This window comes from Bombus pascuorum, chromosome 1 (assembly GCF_905332965.1).
Source record: "Bombus pascuorum chromosome 1, iyBomPasc1.1, whole genome shotgun sequence".
Lineage (NCBI taxonomy): Eukaryota > Metazoa > Arthropoda > Insecta > Hymenoptera > Apidae > Bombus > Bombus pascuorum.
This window is the reverse complement of record NC_083488.1, coordinates 24,486,828-24,508,964: the sequence shown is the minus strand read 5'-3', so window position 1 is coordinate 24,508,964 and position 22,137 is coordinate 24,486,828. Positions and strand designations below refer to the sequence as shown.

At 39.4% G+C, this 22,137-nt stretch overlaps 1 protein-coding gene across 3 annotated transcripts in view; it reads right to left on the bottom strand.

The window, feature by feature from the left end:
• Positions 1-22,137, bottom strand: part of LOC132914899 (neurogenic protein mastermind-like) — a 244,996-nt gene that overhangs the window by 59,373 nt on the left and 163,486 nt on the right. For 2 of the 3 annotated variants that reach the window (XM_060974407.1, XM_060974415.1), the window contains one exon: positions 16,741-18,447. In XM_060974407.1, coding sequence (XP_060830390.1) covers positions 16,741-18,447 — 1,707 coding nt within the window. The remainder of the gene's footprint in view (positions 1-16,740; positions 18,448-22,137) is intronic. The other variant, XM_060974423.1, reaches the window with a different exon arrangement.

Below are 22,137 nucleotides of genomic sequence, written 5' to 3'. Positions count from 1 at the left end.
CTTGTTTAAACGATATATTTATGCAACAACGTGACTTATAGACGTTGTACGCAGCCACCCCTTTTACGATTCCATTCTTTAATCGCCATGCAATAAATCATAAGTCGACCAACTCGAACAAGAGCAACACCGAACTACGCTTATGCAATTCTCCATACGGGAAGACGGTCTTCGATATCATTGAGAGCATCTCGCCGTCATTTGTCGCGCCTAATTATCATCCCCCTATATACAGTCAACGAACACTGTTAATAAGCATCGTGCAGCGATCATACTCGATAATACAAGTCCTTTTTTCAATGTAACTTCTTCGTCTTGCGTTATCGCTCCAACTTCGTCCATTTATTAAAAAATTGCTCCCGGATGTTGTTGATATACGATTTTATAAATTGGTACCTCTTATTGTTAGAAAATGGAATCAAGGGATGATTATGAAATTAGTAGAGTAACCAAAATGATCAGCATAAAATTTTTGAAATTTTTCATACTATTTTACTAGTATTAATTTACTAATTTAAATTATTTATTTTTTATAAATTTACCAATTTAATTTATTAATTATTTAATTTTTTAAGGATTTGACTTATTTTCTCGTCGAATTATATATTTTCTATATATTTTCCTATTCACAAATCGCCTCGATTTATCAAAAGGTTACCAATCGCTGGAAAACGACTAAAAAAGGCGAGAGAATTGTAACAAAAAAATGACACTGCGCTAAATTCGTGATTTACAAGTGGAACGGAAGTGGCTATCGCACAAAGCCGTGCACGCGGACCTAATGTACTCGTAAACGAATTTTATTGTCGCGTGGTTGCGCAAACAAGTAGCCAGAGGCTGAGTGCGGGGAAAATAGAGCGGTGTGTATCGTATCGTCGATACCGAGAGCAATAACGATCGTCTGAAGCTGGAACCTCTTGTTTCCTTACGACGTGATTAAACAATGTTACACGGTGATTACGTGGCTCGATGGAAAATTTGAATCTTTGCACCAACTCCTGTGTATTGCACGAATACACTTTATTTGAAAAATCACCGTTTCCTTTGTATTTTATTTCGTTTAGTAAATGTTTGGATATAGATTGATTATTGAGCGATTAACTGAAGAAATATTTTTAATAATTAAAATAAGAATTAAAACGAAAAAGAAAATATGTATTAAAATATTCGATAGTCGCTGAAATATTTTGATATACTGTCGAAATTGTAAAAATTAAAATAAAGGTAATGAAAAACTGTCGAAAGAGTTAGACCGTGACGTTTCAATTAAACGATGGATAAGATTTCCTTAGAAAAACATTTCTTCAGGTTCAGTGTTAAGATTAATCATATTGTGTGTTAAGAGAAAGTAGAGTATCGTCACATGAAAAATGTCAACGTTCCTTCCGTTCCAAATCGAACGATAGGATTTCTGTGGGCAAGCAAGTAGAAAGAGCAGCTTCCGTTCGATTCGAGAAGCGTGTTTACAACTTCGTGCATCCCACGTCGCGTCGACCAGAAGCCGAGTTATTTGCAGTTACGCGATTGCACCCGGATCACGGTCTGTTTTTGCGCCAAACGGCAGAGGTAGAGAGCGATCAAAAGCATTAAGCAGTACGTTAAGGATCAGATTATCGAATATTTATCTACATTTTATAACTTTACGTTCAATTATCGCACATTTATCTATGCTACCGATGAACACCGTCCTAAGAACATTAGTTTACGAAAGCTTGGTTATGCAAAGAAATTCGTAGCATTCTTTAATTATTAAGCACATTTATCGTGGATTTCGTGAGACTAGAAAATTCCGTAGGAACATAGCTTCCTTGAGGTTTAGCATTCAAACTTTTAAGTTTTTAATCTATCATTTTTACCTTATTATGTAAGTTCATAATTATCCTTAAATGAAAGAAAGCAGTACACCAGCAAAAAGATCCTCCCTAAATCCAAGATTTCAAGTAATTTCTTCTAAAGAACCAACTAATCCGATCTTCTTCAGTCCTTACATTGCCCGCAACAAATATCTCCCAAAATCAATCTTCCATCATCAAGAGCTTTTATCACTTCACTTACAAAAATAAACTCGATAAACTTGCTGCGAGTTAAGCGCTACCAGGAAAGGAACACTTTCTTCCCTTTTAAGAATCCCGGGACCACCACTACTCGTCAGTTTCATCGGTGAAATTTTTCCTACCCCGAAGTGGAGTCGCGAAGGATACGAAACGTCCCGAAGAAGAGCCTTTTACAAGCCAAAAATACTCAGCCGCCAGTCGGTTTATCGATAATGGCGGCATAATACGAAACGCGTGTAGAACAACCGCCTCTATCTTTAGAGGCGAGCCATCTCGGCTCTGTGGAAAGAAACGTACGAGAGATCGAACGAGCAGATGAGAGATCTCTCGAGCACATGAACACGCCTGCAACTCACGAGCAGCGTTAACCTAAGAACACACATGGCGGTTTTTCGCTTGTGGTTTCTACTTGTCGATTGAGAAAGACGTTGCCGAACGTTAATGAATTTTCATAGAATGGCGAAACTCCACTTTTCGCGAATTTCACGACTTTGTTATCCGACTATAAATTAGATTAAGAGTGATATATTGGCTCGCTTTTATACTTACATTAACTCGTCAAAAAAAGATAGCATACGTAATTGTAAGTTTTTTAAAACGTTTATAACATATTTCTTTATTTATTCCTTAATTTCCAGATGGGGAATCTTCTAAATTTTGACAAAGGAACATAACATTAGCAACATTTCTCTTTTATCCTTTTTTATTTTACGAAGTCGATCGCTATAGTTCCTGACCGATTCACAATGAATATATTAATATCGATGATTTTAATTAAGTATATTTATAAGGAATGTGTCAATATCGATACTTTTCATCGGGCATTCAAAAGAATTACTTTAGATGTGTGAAAAAGAAACAATCGTCACGTCTGTAACGGTATCGTTAAGCTAAGATTCAGCAAAAACTGGAGAAAAATTAACGAATTGATTCAATGATTCAGAATCAATATATCGCTTTATAGCATCCGGCGAAGGCTTAACAAAGACAACGTGTTGAAAAGCATTTCGTGAATTCCTACTCCTACATCGTGTTGAATCCGTTCTCTCATTCGCGAGTTCTCGATGATGACTCCACTCGTTGGCTCGTCAAAAAGGCGAAAAAAGATGCGACAGACGCTCTTAGAAAGATGTATCGAGTTGGTGAACGCGGCATGGGCACACGGTTACTATTTTCGAGAGCAATGTTTATCTGGCCCGGATCAAATATATAGTTATGAGTTCCAGAAGGCGGTCGATAGTTCCTCGAACCGGTCATTATTAGCAGGGCTTACGCGGAGGACCGACCAAAAATACGCGTGGTCGCGCGGTTCGCTCTTGTCTTCTGAAGAACGTTCGGATTTGCGAGTTTCGGCGACACGCCAAACTTTTCCGTGAATCTTTGATCGTTAAATCATGAGTGTAGATGGTCATGAGGGTAAACCTATAGTTGAAAATGGAGCGATAGCTTAAAATGGCATAAAATAATCGATACATTCATTACTACCGAGCCATATGTTGCATCGATTCAATTACTTCATTCATTGTTACATCCTAATTAATTTCTATCATCTAGTCTATTGGCATCTTCGTTTTTCATTTTGTGCCTTTTGTTCCAGTAGAATAATCTACAACGCTATACTAAAAGGCCTGTCATACTGTTATGATACCACACGATTTTTCACGCGTCAACAAACTTAATTAACTTCGAAATGATTGCATTTAACGTAGATCAATACGAATGAAGTATCGCGTATAATATTTACAAATTTAGTTTGGAAATCTAGAGAAAGAAGATTGAATTGAAAACAGTCGACGATAGCAACTGCAGACGCATAAATATGAATTGTAAAATCTCTTAAGAGAAAATTATGTAACAGGCTCGCATTTGTCAATGCAGTTTTTCTTCGTTGATTCGGTCGGTAAGGCAACGGTAATACGTATGAAGCAATTGGAAAGACAAATTACTTTGCATTCGAAAGGTTGTATTTACCAGTCATAAACGGTAGTTAAAGGATTATCATAAACGTTACTATGTAGCTGCCTCGCTTACCTAATACCGCGCACGGATAATCAAATCAATTCGAAAACTTGTTTTTTTGCCTTTCAACATTCCAGAACTTACTTTACTTAAGCAATACTTGGTTTGTTGGATCTCTTGAGAGATCTCAGATCGCAGAAAAACTTGCGTTTGTACTTATTTTTTAACGCAATATAACAATCATAACATATGTAATATCATTTTCGAAATTGTTCATATCTCTCTTTCGTTTTGTACATTTTCCTGACCGAATACTTTTGACACGACCAATGTGTTATTATCCGCTAGACTGCGGATGTTTACACACTTATGGTAAAACTGAATGTGCAAAACGACAAAATACACGCGAACAAGGTACTAAATATCCAAAGTAAATATAATATGTACAAGGTAAATCCGATCTCTATTTAAGTACCATTTCTCTATGCAGAAATATGAATTTGCATAATCACCCTCAATGTATTTCTAGGAAAAAAATGTTTAGAGAATGGCAGGAAACATTGCGATTATTCCCATAAAATCGTTGTGTGTTTTCAATTAATCGATACATCGCTATATACTTGCCACATATATACTTCCTAGAATAGCGTACATATTTCTGCACATTTGCGAGAACCAAAGAGCTTTCAACGTTTACGCGTTGCAATATAATTATTTCACATAGCCAATTGGTGTTCCTGGTAGATAATATTAAATGGTCGATAAAGTGTTAATAGCCACTAATATCGTTTAAAAAATTGCCAACACTTTCAACTTTGACAATTACAAATTGCGATACACCTCGTCTCTAACTATAATAATTTTTCCTTTTTATGATGACGCACTTACACGCTTTTAAATTCTCATCTACTATCTCAAGGCCTGCATGAAACGCTTTAAATCGAAATACTAAAAATCAGAATTAACGACACTTCCGCGTATCCGATCCCTACAGACATTTACAGAAAATTATGATTAGCGTCATTGAAATAATGAATATTATATGAAGTTTGCTGGCGTTTTATAACTTCCTGTACAGTACCAAACGAGATAATAATTCTTAAAGATTTTAATCATTTCCTACTAATTTGTTACGTATTTCTTTCCTGCAAATGTTATAATATATGTACATATATAAATATTTAAAGGAAATGTGCTAGGTCAAATCAAACTAAATCGTATTGAAAAATTGATATGTTTCTAAACTCTAAAATACATTACAGTATAGACTTAGCTATTTAGAAATTTCTAACATGACACTTCAAAGAAACACTATCTATAATATTCCACGAGCACCCGTTATAATTTCTCTACATTCTCCACATTCTAATCGAACCAACTAAACCGAATAATTTCTTCTAGTTTTATTAACCCCTTCAAACACGTTTTCTCTTGGCTTATTTCTAAAAATTACAAATACCATGGCACTTACATCTCTAATCCAAACATAATTGCACAGAAAATACTATATCTCGTGCCGTATCTAAACACGAGCAAAACCTCCATAAATTCAAAACCGCAAAACTGGATGTCAAATCGTAGGAAATGCTCAATGACTTGATGATGGGGCGCGCGCGGCACGAGAAAATCAGCGGTGAACGAAATCGAGCGATAATTTTCGCGAGAGCGCGGTTTGAAAATTCGTGCGAGCACCATGGAAACGTGAGCCGGAAAAATGAGCAGGTTAAAGGGCTGATATTTGTTGCGTGTCGAGCGCGTCGCACGGCCCAACAATATCCCATCGCTGGCTGCGTTTGTTTGTATCGCCTCGATTAATTACGATTGTCAGCCGTCTGCGCACTTTCGCGTTCCAATTACATTTCGTCGAGTCTCGCCTACCAATTTCTCCGTTCTCGCCGCCAAAGTCCGCGCCGGGCACATTAACCTGCGTTACATCGTGATAATTAACCGACGCTTTAATTAACCTCTTCGCGTTAACAAACCGAGTCTCCCTTTTTTCTTCCTTTTGTTATTCGTTCATATTCTGGAAACGAATACCGCGAGACAATCGCATAGGCTCGTGGTCGTATTCGCGCGATGTCACGGTCGAGTTAAAATTAGCAAGTCAACCGGATTCTGACGGCAGATAGCGAGGTGTGCAACCGTAGCGAATACAACATCGATGAAACTATCTGCGTCGCCTAGTTCCTCGGCCATTGTTTTCCTTCGGGTATCGATGAGATGGAACTGCGGGAACTGGGTGAGTGTCTTCTGCCACAAAGTTCTGATTGCGGAGTTTGATAAACGGGTGATGTGTCTGGGGAGTCGGACTTTGTTCGTGAAATCGGTGATATTGCGATGGTTTTTGCGTTTTTAATTATTCCTCGTCTTGTGATAAAACGATAAACAATTCGGAATCTACAAGATTATTGTTCTCAATTATCTCAGATACTCAGAAGTACCTAAGATACTTTAGTTCGATAGTTTTAAGGATCAAATATGTTTTTCTCATAAAAATTATGTGAGATTTCCTTCCCGAAATTTGAGAATCGAATTATTCGACTGGATAGAGGATTCTTTATATATTTGGTCAAATACATAATACAACACAAAGTATGTCTTTCATTATCTTGGTACGAAAAAATGATTAAGAAATAACATTTCTAAACCAGTTCGTGTGATCCGTATGCTACGCCGTTAGAGAATAATAACTATAATAGCCAAGAATAACAACTCGTCATTGAAAAATCATTCCTAAATCGTCCCAGCTACCACATTTTTAGAAACTCTGGATAAAATAAAAAGCTTACTTCGCTCGCGGTTAATATTTATGCGTTATACTGTCGTATACCACATGCGAGTATATCTGGCGAGTGCGTACGAGAGTGTGGGATTGAAGAGAAGGAAGCGGAAAAAAAACTGGTGTCATTGCGCGGCGCGTAAAAATTAAAGTGGCCCATGCGTGATTTATATCGTATCGTATAAAACTGGTAATGAATGGCGGATGGTGTACACGCGTACATACAATGCGCGCGAAAACTCGCGTAATCGATACGAGCTTTAAGTTCGTGGACCGCGCGTCGACGACCGCGCGCAAACAAAATGAGTTTAAACGATTCATTGTTAAAATATAACAGTGGGGTCATTGTACGTTCGATAATCCGAAAAAAGAAGAATCGAACACGTTAGTCCAATTTCATTGTACGGTATAAAGGCGAAGCTCGTATTCAGTTGTCATGATTCAATCAGAAATTAAAAAATTATTCGGTTGTTACAGATGAAGTGGCTGTCTTCGCGAATGCGTAAAATCTTTCGAAATTTAGTGCATCTACGTGTTAAATGGAATTTATTATACCGGACTGTAGCACAAATAACTTTGGTCAAATAATGAAGAATAGTAAGTTTAATCGAATTTATTTATATTACAAGCCAATGTATCGATTTCAAGCTCCGAGATAATTGACAACAAGCAGTCCCACGTTTTATTAAGTTTATTATGAAGCGACGAATTGGGCTATCGATGCGAACATCGAATTCAACGATGATTACTTTTCCACAAGTTTATTTTCAAGAGGCTACAGCAAAATAATAAATAACCTGACGTTACTGTGATGAATATAGATTGAAAAATTATGAATATGAAGAATCATTTTTCTCGAAACAACGAAGAAAAGGAACAAGTATCATTTAGTAAGAAATTTAGTGCTTTAAACTATTCAAAAATTCCTTGTATCGATTCTCATCAAGAAATCAGTACTCTTGATACCAATCTTGTATTCATTCAGAATACTAATCACCCCCATCACTTTTTACTTTCCATTCAAGCGTCCACAAACATAAACCTCCACAACCCGCATGAGCACGCCATTCTTTCCAAATACACAAAGCTTCTAGCTAAAACCCAAAATTCCTGTCCACATCGACCACACCAACACCGCGGCAGATCCAAAAACCGGCAAAAACCCATGAAAGCACCTGACAACGCTGGTCCATTTGCTAAACAACGAACGTCGATTGAAAAACAGAGCCAACAAACGAGCGAGCGAGCGAGCGAGAGAGAGAGAGAGAGAGAGAGAACGGTCCTTGCTACATCGTGAAAAATAAAAGAGAAAAAAGGGAAAAAGAGTAAGAACCGCGAACCCAAAATCCAGCAGTTGGAAAATGGTATCGCAACCGCGCAGCGCAACGGTCTCGAAATTGGAAGCGACGAGAGGACAAATCGAATTCGCTGGTCTCATCCGCGCCACTGCAGCACTGATAGCGACCGATTCGGAAGAATGGACGGGAGACAATGCGTTTTGCTGGCGACTGTACGAGCCTCGACACACCACCACGATGTAGGTTACGAACGGAGAGACGCGGGTATCGATTTCAGCGCGGTATGCGGCACCGTTGTGGAATGCACACCTTCTGACGTTGTGTCGCGTCCCGCGTACCTGTAACCGCGAACGCGACTTCTGGAGAACACGCCTCGTGGACGTTGCATCAGGTTCTCGCGGGATTAGCGAAAGAAACCGCGAGATTAGAGGATGAAGCCGCAAGATACGTCCTGCTTCCTGGCGAAAGATTATGTTTTTTGTAGCTGGACGCTGTGAGTTGAAGATATCTTTTCGCGGAGAACAGTAGCAATGTACGCATTCCCTATGGATAATACTACTATAGATAATACATAGATATTAAGGCAGATAAAAAGCTACAAATTGAATGTTTATCATTTGCTTTCGTTTTCTAGTTATTTTATTATAAACCTATAATTTCATTGATCGTAATAAAGTAAAATTTTCTAATTTTCCAATACACGCAACGAATTTACAATTATTTATTCTTCTTGCAATAAATAAGTTTATGGAATCAAGTCTAATAGCTCTCCTAAAGAAATTAAACATTAGTAAATTAGTAATTAACAACGTGAAAGTTAAAATCGATATGTCTTCTTATGGGAGATCTCGAGTGGTTTTGAAAATTGATAGGATTACTGGTTTCTTTTGTTACAGAGCTGATAGAGATTTAAAGTCTAGTAGACGTGTTTCGAAATATTGAATAGCGATATGGTGCACATTGCGCGTAAAGTGAAAGTTGCAATGACTTTTCTTACGTTATTACGCAAAGTAAATGAACGTCACAGAATCTTTAATTTACTTGGTAGTATGTATATTACAAAATCACATCCTTTATCTTCACATTTTCATTAGCGTGCGAAACAACACGGTACTTCATCATCCTGATCGACCAATTCCTTACAAACACGCGGGTACAACGACGCCAGTAATTAATCGAAAACACTATGAAGCTTCTCGTGTGCTATGGAGAGGCTGTCGTGGACACACACGTTAATATCTGGACCACACACCGTGACTCTCCAACAACACGAAACAGTTCTCTCTACCGCTCGAAAGTCAGTTCGACGAGTACTGTCCCATTATCAAATCGCGCTTCAAGTGGTGTACATCCGACGTAGAAGCGAAGAACGCAGCGTTAAACATAAAATTATGAATCGCACGCGTTAATAATACACGTTCACGAACAAAGAGCTGGAATTTTTCTAGTTGGTTGAAACAAATTTCAGAGTTACGTTGACGACTGTAATTGGGTTTAATTAACTTTTAATATATAACTTGATAAGGCTCTGTGTGTAACTCTCGCGACAAAAATGTCGACTTCGAGAAATTAATTTTGAGATAGATATCGCTACGTTTTACGAGTATTATTCATTGTAATATATTTGATTAACATAACAATGCATTATGTTTTGTATATGAATTTTTATATGAGAATTTCTATATGAAACTTCATTTATACATAAAAGCTTAATATGAGTATTTTCCAATCTCAATTTATTATAACCACGGTTATTCAAATCAAACTCTGTTAAAATTATGAAAATACGATTAAAGATTCATTTTTTAACCGTCATCGACGCTTAAAATATAACACTTAAAATAAACACAGTCTTACAATATGACCACACCAAAATTCCTCCACCAAAGACCAGGTAGTCGTTCAAAGGTCATGCTCTTTCTGATCGAGCTTCCTGTTAGTTCCACAGAACAATAATAATTCCGAGCGATTTATATTTAACGCAAGACCGCGTGCCGACGTGGATCTGCTTGCCGGGGTCAAGATGAAGGTCAGTGGAAAAGGAAACGCGTCCTTGTTGCCCGCTATTACAAATATGCAGATTGACGTTACGGGTCGATCGATAACTCTTCAATGTGAAACGCACCTCAACAAACGATAACAAAAGCGGCTATGCATATCTTAAACAAATATCAGGATACGAACCAACGTAGCGAAGCAGGAAGAAGAACACCAAAAAAAAAAAAAAAAAAAAAAAAAAAAATAAAGAAAAAATGAAGGAAGACCAAGAAGAAGAAGGTTATGTTGGAAAAAGCTCAGTGACGCGCTGTCATTATCATTTGAATGCGCGTTCAGAGCTTCTGACGATTTGAATATTTCGTCAATTAAACGGTGACTCGATTTGCATAGGTGAGACAGGGTCGCCAACAGACACCGACGATTTATTTCCATGCATGGAACGCGACGACCGATCGATACCGATTCTACGCCCAGGGAGAGAGGAGATACCATCTAGATAGAAACCATCCACCCTTCACTTTTCCTCTCCTTCTCTTCTACCCCTCTCCATTTTGCTTTTTTCCGTTAACCTCGATTTTTCGACCGCGGAAATTGCTCCGAGGCCGAAAGAAAAAGGGAGAACCGTAGAAATTCGAGGGGTAGGGGGCGGGCAACCCCTCAGGCCGAGATTCTCCGCGTACCTAGTGACACGAATAAAATTTCAACGGACTCCTGTGAACGGAGTTCCTACGCTTCGAGAACAGGTAAGTTGGTTCGTCAATGAATAATTCGCGATCCTATTCTTCGTATTTAAGTTGCTAGATAGTCGGCTATCGCGTTCAAAAATTCGGTTCTTATTGGGCTTCGGATTGGACTAGCACGTGGCTCAAGAGTCAGCCAGTAAAGCCGTTCGTTGTGAACGCAAGAAAAGATGAATTTTGAATATTTCTCTGTGGTATTATGCATGAGTTTTGCCAGATTATATGTATATTCTTAAGAATATCATGGAGGTTTCAGCTTGGATTCTCAAGAATAAAAATTCTCAACAGTAAAAATGTTTGGTGTTAGGTCCACTTATGACTACGTTTCGCAGATCGACTAGTGTTTTCGCGATAAAGAAAGTTTTCTACAGTAACATTTTCATAAATTTTCTTCCATAACGAAATAGAATACCGAAATATTATTATTTATAAACGATTAGCAGCGTATTTGAAACGGTATTAATAGCGAAGCATTCAGTGGCCTAAATCTGCTTATGTAATTACAACGTTTAATACGAACGCAATACGTATTATATCTCAGCGTAACGTTGTGATTGATACCTTAACATGTGAGTGAGATGTGGCGCGAAAGCCCTTGATTATGAAACATTTATCATTCGAATCGACATTAATGTTCGATATTCGTGATTTGAAATAGATTAACGTTCGGTTTCTGAACGTACAAGCAGCAGTATTCATTTTGGAAATTCGTCATACTGTTCGATTAGATCAAACAGATCTTTGACAAATTATTCTGTGATATTTCATTTGCAAGTCCGTTTCGAAGCATTGATTAACATCTTTTTTACAATCCGTAAGTTTTACAAATTCGGAGGATATTAATTAGAATAAATTGGAACAAACAATCGCGAGCTCCTTCGTCTAATTTATTTTTATCATACTTGAATGTAACGAAACCTTGTGAATTTTCTTCGGCCGAAGTTTCTTCATAAGTTCGAGGTCGAATTCAAATGTTATGTACACATTATATATGAATACGTAATTATTGATTGAGACTATGGTCGTAACGCAAGAGTGGCATAAATGGACAACTTTTAAAGAATATCAAGGAAACCAACTGCGGTATTAAAAATTATATGTATACAGTGAGTATTATCGAGTGAGCTATTGGTTTAGAAGAAGCGACATCTATCACAGAGCGATGGTCTGCGATACTTAAAGCAGTTGATTTATGGACTGACTTATAGTGGCTGGCGAACTTGCAGATTCCAGACTTTTAGGACAGCCATATATTCGAACATAACAAGTATAAAACAAGAAAGAGAATTTTTTATTATGTTAAATTTCTTCGTAAAAAAATTCCTCTTGCATTTTAAACGAGAAAGACACAACAGCGACGTGTTAAGAATAAAAATAAAATCGAAGGAAGATATCGTGATGCTAAATATAGTATCAATGACACTGCATGCGTTCGCGTGCATTCGAAATGCGTACGATCGAAGGTTTACGTAACCTTTGAACCCGAACGGGAGGCGCTTGCGCGTACGCTCAATTTCCGGTAATAGGCGAGTGTCCGCTTATTAACGCGACCGACGAGGAAAACACTCGTACTCGGATATTCCGACGCGGCGACACGCGCAGCGGTTGGAAACGCTCCAAAATACGATCGAATCGTAAGCAGGGGAAACGTCCAACATGACCTCTTCTTATTTCGTAACACTCGTTACATTGTTCATGAATAAAATACTAATTACCCGTCAAATTCTAATCGTATAAATTTCGTATGTAAAATTACGATTTATACATGCTAATATTAATATTTGATTATTAGGTTACGTAATAATTTACGCGTGTAAAACGCGGTATACTTTGTTCAAATTATATTGTATCGATGTTGTACATAATTATACCGTTGCCTGTTCCATCGCAGATTTAAGTATTAATTTTTTCATAGTATCTAGTATAGTAGTATAGTATATTCTAGTATAGTATCTGTAAAAGTAAAACTAATTTCTTTTAATATTTAACGAAATGGTACCATTAAACGACCGCATTACGAATCATAGGAATTAATTTCGTTTTAAGTCTTACTTTTCATTTACGATAAGTACGTGCGATTTACTTCATCGATTTCTTATCAAATGCAAAGGGCAAACGTGCATAGTATGAAACATATATTTAGCAGATAAACAATGGTCTAATACAATCACCTAGGTTATTTTGGAAGTAGAATTAGTGTTCTCTGTTAGAAACGAGAACAGAATATTTTACAAAACAAGTATTATACATACGTGAGGAGTCTACAGATCAATCAGAAATTCATTCTAACAAGGTATATAATCCTGAAATTAAATGTTCTGACATTAAACGTTCCACATATGAATATTTAACACGATTCTACTATTCATATGTAATTTTCTTTGACATTCAACTAAATCCTTCTCACTTTCGCAAATCGTACCATTTTCACGTAAAGTTGCATACAAATACAAGTGGAACTCCAATAGCAACTCAAATTAAATCATTTAAATTCTGCGTTAAGAGCGATAACATTTCCTTGTGACTGCATTTACATAATTTTCGTCTTATCATAAACACCTTATAGACCATGTTCGATAACGATGTCTAATCATTAGAATGCTGATGTTTACGCAAATGTGTTTTGTGAATACCACTGAAGAAATAATATGTTGATAGAGTTCTTTGTATACTTTGTATTTTATTTTAATAAAAATGATCCCATTCTCTAGGATTTTTGCGCACGCAAAAATAAATTCATAAATATTTGTAATTTAGTGATCACTATAATGTCAATGAGGCAGTGAACACGAAGGAGGAACGACAATATACTTCGTTTTGGCATCTTTTCTAACTTCCGCCATGATAAACGATTGACCGATGCAAAAGTGGCCCGATTGATACGGGAAGCCGGAAAGCAGTGTGGGAAAATGGCTCGTTTCTGGTGTCGCAAAGAACGATATGCAAATTGACCGACAGATAACATTCTTCGACTGGCGATATTGTTGTTTTGAAATTTTCAACGCGTCTCGCCGAGCGGACGCGTGCGGGCGGCGTAACTAGCGCATGCAAATTGCCTTTCTCGTGCTTCTGATACGAAATCATGAGATTGGAAGAAAAGTTCTTTTAAACGGCTTTGCTTACAAAATTCACTGACTTTTTATACTATTTTTTTTTAGTCTCGTTAAATATTAATCATTTTCTTTCTACGATTTAATTATTGGAAATTATTTATGGAATTTTTCAAAGATATTTTTGTAGCGAAAATCCTTTTCAGAGATCATGGTTAAAATGAATACAAAGACAATGATGCCTAATATTTTTAAACAGCCCATCTAGTACTTCTATCTAAAAATTTATGGAATTAAGGGTAGTTTTCCTGTGACCAGTGATCGAAATTATCAAGAAAAATGGACAACAAAAAATTCGTAACAGATTTTGCCGAGTTTCGGAACTATCCACATTTCTGACGATACAATAAATCGCCAAGCAATAACGTTTCTCGAGGAAATGCTTAAATCTGCTTGACGAGAGGAAAACAGGAGGATAAAACCGCGGCGCAGTCAGGAGACGAAAGTACATAGCTATAACAATAAAAGGACGCAGTGGAAAGAGAAGAAACGCATAAGAGGTAGGTGAGATCGAATCGTGGTAGAGAAAAACGCGGAAGGCAGGAATAAAGAAACGTCGGGGGAGGAGGCGTCGTTCGCCTGGACGCATTGAGATGCAAATAAGCGCGGTAGCTGGCGTGATTTACGAGAGACAGACGTGTCCATACGCGATTGGGTCCAAGAGAAGAACATTTCACCAGCGCGTTCGAAGACGTTCGAGGGACGAACAGATAAGATCTCTTCGAAACATCTACAATGGAAGTAGCATTTTGTACGATCGAGCATTCGTTTCAGGTAGCTATATGATTTCTTCTATGAAACGTGTCTTTTCTAATACTTAACAATATCAACGTGATATTTCTAATATTTCTCTGCTTTTCATAGAGAGTTAATCGATTTTATTGTGCAATGTTATACACCGTAGTTAGATTAATCGTTAAGAAATATATCTCATTACTCGTTCATTTTATATTTGGCTATTTCTACGCGATGGAAAGCTAAGAATATTTAGTAGCAGGTTTGAAGTCGTTTGAAATGGTTGTTATCTACGTTGCAAAGTTTTGTTCAAACTCACGAAATCATATCATGCGTTCACAACGACAGCTGTTTAGTGTTGTAACATCTTCTTACAATTTCCAACGCTTGCGAATTACTTTGATCGTTGCTTCAAGTGTCTACAAGTAGATCGATAAAATAAATCTATTAGCGCGTAAAAAGGATCTAGGACCACCTGCAGAGGTTAGGCTATCCAGAACCGTAACAGAACTGCGAATGTTCTGGCTTAAGTGAATGAAAGCAAGATTGTCGAGCAAGATTTATACAGGCAGTACGTACTACTCTTTTTCGTGTTGTAGCAATAAACCAGAATAACGAGGACTTTAGATCCCCACAAATATTTCTCAACTACATTAGACTAGCCTGCCATTTCAGTGAGGTGAAGTCATAATTTATGGTCTTTTTAGCGATTTCGTTACTCGTTTGTTGCCTGATAATGTCGAAAAATGGAAAGTATTTAAAACATCAAAGGTAAATGTTCGAAGTTGAAGACTTCAACAAATCGAGAACGGTTCCACCATTTTCTTCGTGCGATTTCTATGTACGTATTTTATGATAATAAATTTGGAATTATTATTTACTGAAACTAATTATTTCAACTATTATATTATGATTGTCTATGTATGTCTCTATGTATGTATATGTCTCGTAATTATGATTCTACGTAAAAAAATAAACATAATAACTCGAAGAACTAAATGCCAGATTTCTTCACGGTTAAAAAAACATTTTAACATGTACATAGTTAAGTCGTCCTCGAACGACGCTCGAAAGGTAATCTTGCCAGATGAATGAAGCGAGCTCGCTGGTCGCGTGCAGGTTGTCGCGAATGCAACCTCGCGACTACCGTTCGGAGCGTATTGACGCGTATTGCAGGCGCAGGTTAAATCGAGCAGACGGTGGTGGCGTCGCGACGCCGGCTGCGCACGGCTACGCAACCCTCTCGACTCTCCCCTCCATCACCCACACACGGATCGAGGGTAGGGGCAAATAGCAAGAGGGAAAATTTATAAAGAGCGAATTGGAGGGGGAAGACTACTTGTTGCGCATTGAGGCGCCCTCGTGACGCCAACATACCCCCTTCGTTTTCTCGACTACTACTACTACTACTACTACTACTATTACTACTACTACTACTATTACTACCGACAGTACCGCTGGTGCAGATAGTACGTCCCTTCGCTAGCGACGCCACCGACGACGACGTCGCTACCACTACCAGCGTCGTCGCCACCACCAACGTCGAGTCGTGATGCCGCCCGACAAAAATAGACGCGTCGTCGCGACGCAACAGATATCATTCGGCCTCCACTAACTCACACGCGATATTTCCTGACTTTTCAATTTATCATTTATCACGTCTATTTAAAAATCTTTGATTTTCTTTTTATGTTCTTGTACTCTAATGATTGTAGAAGATTGTTATTTTTCTTGTGAATTAGATAATTTTTGAAGATTTAATCAATCCTCGCCTATCCTATTTTACTCTTCACGTACGCTAAAATTTCTTGTTGTTTACAGTTTTGAAGGTTGAGATATATTTAACATTTTTGTAAACAGTCATTTAAGTTATGTAACAAATTAATTTGTTACGTATAAAACAACGAATAATTATATTAATTACGTTACGCTTTAAAAACTGCTAAGCTTTCTCTATGAAACCAAGATAAATTTCGTAAAATCTAACATGTTTAATCTTCGACAAACAACCGAATCAAGCAAAAAACTGAACGAAAGAGACAAAAAGGAAAAAATATATCCACTGACCTGAATCTGATGTCCGGGGTTGTTAATGTGTAGCTGCTGTGCCTGGTTAATTTGTAGAGTGGATGTACCAGGTCCTGAGGGAGGTCTAGGCGGTGTGGAGCTACTGAAGGGTCCTTGGGATCCGGTTTGATTGGGTCCACCGCCTTGGGAGCCTCTTGGTGGAAGCGGATACCCAGGGCTGCCGTGATTCGGCATTGATCCTGGGCTACCGTATGGCGAATACTGCTGCTTATATCCTCCGCTTGGTCCAAGCATGGTCGGTTTACCACCGGTGGCAGGCTGCGGTCTCTTCATGTCAGCGAGGCCCGTGGCGAATTGAGTTTGCGAGCTGACAAACATGTCATTCGTCTGTTGACTCTGGAATCCGGACGTACCGTTGTTCTTGTGATACGATCCAGTGCCCGAGGTCGCTTGAGATTGTCCACCGGGTGGACCAGCGCTACCAGGGCTACCCAGATAGTCGGACGTGCCACCAAATTGAGGAAATTCCGCGTAGGGTGAACGAGCGGTTGGTCCTCTGGCAGCGGCTGCGGCTGCGGCTCCGGGATTAAATCCACCAAGACCTAACTGTTGACTTTTGTGTTGATGCTGCTCAGCCATTTGCTTCAACGTCTGAGCGGCGGGACTCATCTCGGATTTGAAGTCCAGACCGGAATAAGGTAGCCTGGCTGGAGAATACTGGGCAGAGCCAAGGCCACCAGGACTCGAATTAGCTGGAACGTTGGCATTTCCATTATTCGTACTTGTACCGTTGTTTACGCTATTGCTGTTCACGTTCCCGTGTTGCTGGTGTATCGAGTCCTTGTCATCCTCGATCTTGATCTGTCCGTTGTTCGTTCCGATACTGTTATTATTATTGTTATTATTTGCTGCCGCGGCAGCAGCCGCAGCTACCACCGCGTTGTTCGCCAACGCCTCCACAGGGATCTTCTCCTCGAAATCAAAGTCTTTCATGAACTCGGGATGTAAGTCGGAAATCTCCGAGATGAGATCCTTGAACGCGTCCGAGGTGATGATTTCGTCGCCCGTGTCATCGCCCATGAAGTCGGAAAAGCCAGGGAACGCGGCGCCGTTCGCTGCCGCGTCTTTCTCCAGTGCAGCTGCGCACTGCTCTAAATCGACGAACTCGTTGTCCGGTTCCTGTTTGCATTCGACCAGGTTACCAATATCCACGCAGCCGATTCCACCGGGAGCTGGTGCTCCGGTACCAGCGTTTCCAGTGCCTGGCCCGCCCCCAGCCCCGTTTCCAGTCTGAGGCCTAGACGTCGCGGATGCTGGCGTATCCGGACCTGATTTCGGCGATGACGACGCGTTCAGAAGATCACTCTTCACCGACGCGTTCGTCAACGCCTTCACAGTCACGTTCGTGGAGATCTGTTGAGCCTGAGAGTTAGCCGCAGACGTAGTGAATTCCAGTTGTTGCACAATTTCCACGGAAAATTTGGTCAGCCCCTCATTTCCACCACCGCCGCCGCCACCTCCACCGCCGCCATGCGTCGGACCCGTGGAGTTCGCGCCGTTCCCAGCCGGATGCTGGCCGTGGCCATGATGGGGACCGCCACCACCACCGCCACCGGGACCCTGTTGATGTTGATGCTGTGCCTGCGTGCATTGCAGCTTCACAGGGGGCTCGCCGAAGCCACCGTCTCCGCTACCACCACCGGCTGGCTCCAACTCCTCGGCCGTCCTCTTCACGAATTTTTGCTGCTGAAACAAGAAAGAGAAAACGTCGATTAGTTTGGTTACGACGGTTAGCTGAGAGTAAAGTACGGTAATGTTTCTCAGTACTGACAGCGGAACTCATGGTTGAGTAAATGCATTTGGACTTATTGCTATTTTAACATATTTTCATTACATTAACAGATACATTCAACAAAAGGAATATTTTATGTGGTTCCATGAAATGACAGTGTCATAATTTAAAGAAAGAGGAAAGACGAAAAGAACCTTCTAATATAACGGTCAAAGAAGGCTATAAAAGAAGACATTCCTTTCCATTCCTAGCGAAGAAATGACTTGAAGCAATCAAGACTTGCCATCACACGAAGAAAACCCGCGAAGATTTATCAGCTGTCACTTCGCCTGTCGAAGTCATCAAGTATCGAAGAAATCATCAAGAATACTTTGTTTCACGGCACTCTACTATCTTTAAAATGTTCGTGCCACTTATTAAGATTGTTAATAGATTCCATCGATTTCCTTATTTTCTAACTCCATAGACAGAAATTTTAATTTTTTAATTTTAGCTTTAGATATCAACACAGGAAAACTGATTTTTCCACAAAGTGTCACTAAATTTTTCGATCTAAATCATTGTGCTGTACCACCCACGTAGATAAGATGTAAGTAAATCACGCTAATCGAGAGAAAGGAGCGCGAGGAAGCCCAACAACTTTTAAATCCCCGTAGTGGTTCGCGTTCCCCATTAAAAGCAGCCAACTGGTCGAACGAAGAAACAATGGAAAAAGGGAAAAGAAAAACAGGGTAGGGAGAAGCTGGCAGCGGCGTTCTGTTCGTAGGTCAAGGCAAAACGCGCGACGAGTGCTCTAAACTCGCCAGTTTTTCTTCGATCCCGACTCACTGGTAACCGGTACCGCAGGATATTTAACTCGCCGGTGCCTGGATGCCTCGTTCTGCTCACCCGTTTCTTTCGCAATTAACCCGGCAATTTCTCACTGTACCTGTCGATACTGCTAACGCTTTTTCCCATTTCGTCTTTATACGAGATGCCGCAGTCCACGTTTCGATACAACGCGTTGACCAGTCTGTTTTATCGCCCGTGGATGTTGGTGTGAGCCAACTTGCAATCAGAGTATAGATTTTGATACACGAAACGCGATTTGATTCCTGACACGTGAGTCTATGCGTCTGAGTATCGTTGGCAATCGCTGGCTTTCATTCGAGTATCTTACTAATAAATCTCTTAATCCTTCTTTGCATCCGCTTACTCTTCTAATTAATTAAGTAATAAATATATTTTTCTATGAAACTGATCTCTATTATACTTAAATAACTAACTGAACAATAAATTCATCTCTCTGTAAAACTGGTCTGAAATTCTCGTAATTCTTCTTCCTTTTTATGCGACACGCACGTCACGATCCCTCTATATCATGGATTTTCGGTAGATTAAAAAGTGCTTCGTGTATTATGAAAACATTCACCAATAATCGTAGACAATTTAAAAAAAAAGCATTCATCCACAGAATCGTTTCGCGATATCGCGAATCAAACAAAGGTTCGTGCTCGAACGCGTAAAGGGTTGATGTTCGTGTATAGCCATGAGAGTATCCTAATCCACGAGGCAGTTGCCGTTGCGCGCTGGTACGAAGAAAAAAAGACTGGGAAAAGTTTTTCCAGGGTGCGGCCGAACTAATACATACACACGTGCATGTATAAGCTAGCAGACAACCGGGCCACACACGGTAGTATACATTTGTCATGATTTGAACCGGGATAACCTGCGCCTCGTTCTAAAATCGATAATACGTATTACCCTCTAATAGGGGTCGCTCCTCCTACGTACGTTTCCGCGAATATCCCTCTGCGTGTTCCTCTTTTAGATGGCTCTAGCTTGAACGAATCTACATCTTCAGTAGACGCAACGAAATATTTCGTTGAATCCGCATTTAATTGTAATTGAAGAAAAAATAATGTTTTTTTTTTTTTTTTAGAGAAGAGTAGGATTATTTGAGATTTTATTTGTATCATATTGTATTGTTGATATTATTAATATTGTGTACAGAGTATTAACTAATGTCGAAGTAAGAAGATTTTCATACTTTCAGTCTGAGTGTCTCAGTAAAAAATTCTGCGACTTTTCAAATACGAGTGTTGGTTGATTATATTAGGTCGCTCGAAAAATTCGTTCGATTTACATTTCGATCCAATATACATTTATTGAATTATATAGGTGCCATTTTGTTCCACAAGCTTTCTTCATCTTTCATGCAACTTGAATATTCCATCCTTCCAGAAGCTCTCAGGCTTCTCGGCGAAAAACTTTTCAATATGATTCTTTATGTCGACCAACTTCCTTTAAAATCGGAACGAACATACCGAGCGATCCGATATTTCGCTTTGTCGATAATTACTAACGTATTTGTTCATAGTCTTGTTTACTTAAGAACGATTCTTGTATTAAAAGATCTCAAAAATATCGAACATCAAACATATTTTTGGCAGCAAAATAAAATACAATACGCTATAGCTTCACGTTATTCCATAAAAAAGCTTCTAATTACTGATGCATCGATAATTACTTTGGTAAGATTCATACATTGTTACCACAGATTAACCAAAGTGCTCGTATACTTACGAGCGATACTGTACATACTTTCCAAAAGCAGCGAAACCAAGAAGGAGCGAAAGAAGACCAGAAATGAAAGCTGCGTCCAAAAATCATCGCCGAGTTTATTAGGTAAATACAGAAAGCTAAAGGAGACCGCAACGCGAAATACAAGGAAAAAGAAATATCGACACGGGTCGGCCTGTTATCTGACGAGGGCCGCGCACTTTTCGCCCCTCGAAATTGCTCCGGTGAAGGCTGCGCACCGGCGAAAACTACTCCCAAGGATCCCGTCTCTCGCGTCTATTACAGGGCCACCATCGTGCACACAATCCAGCCCCAGCTTTCTCGTTTTCCCTGGGCGAAAAATACGGGCGTTCCGGTTCCGCTAGGCGACGGAAATGTCTGCATTACCGTGCGCTTTCTCCGCAATTTCCTCGCGGCTCACCAGAGACGTTTGGGACCACACCGTCTTGCGTCGGCCAGAGACCGCGTTACGCCGAGATTTATCGCGTTCGCTCGCGTCCCGCGATACGCTCCAACTCGCCTCCATGCGGAACCACCTTTCCGTTTGTCGAATTCTCCATCGTTTACCACGAGAATTCTCGCTGCTTTCGCGAAGATGAATCGATTTCTTGATCGAAATCGTTCAATGGACGTTGGGAAATGTGGCGTTTGGCGAAAACTATCGTGAAGATTTTTTAGAATCTGTTAGAATAGAACGGAAGCTTAAAATCGTTGTCTTTTATAATATTTGCTGTCTTATCTTTGGAGGAGTTTATATAATAGAAGCGCTTTGATTCTCGCCATTATCTGCGATTTTTCGTTTATATAATAGGAGTCTATGTTCAGATAAATGGATTCAATTGCCAAGAGTTCGTTTAATCGGACAATAGCTAGAATTTTCTAAATAAATGGAATTCGCGTAAGAAAAAGTCGCAGTGTAATTAGAATCCTCCGTTGGTGGATGTGTGAAATGCGTAATACATACTCGTTACAAATGATATTAATTCTTCTCTCTTCTTTAATAAATTATTGTATTCCAAGTTTCTTACAACCACCTCGTAATCCAATGAAACTAAACATATTGTACGAGGAATCTTTCTCGC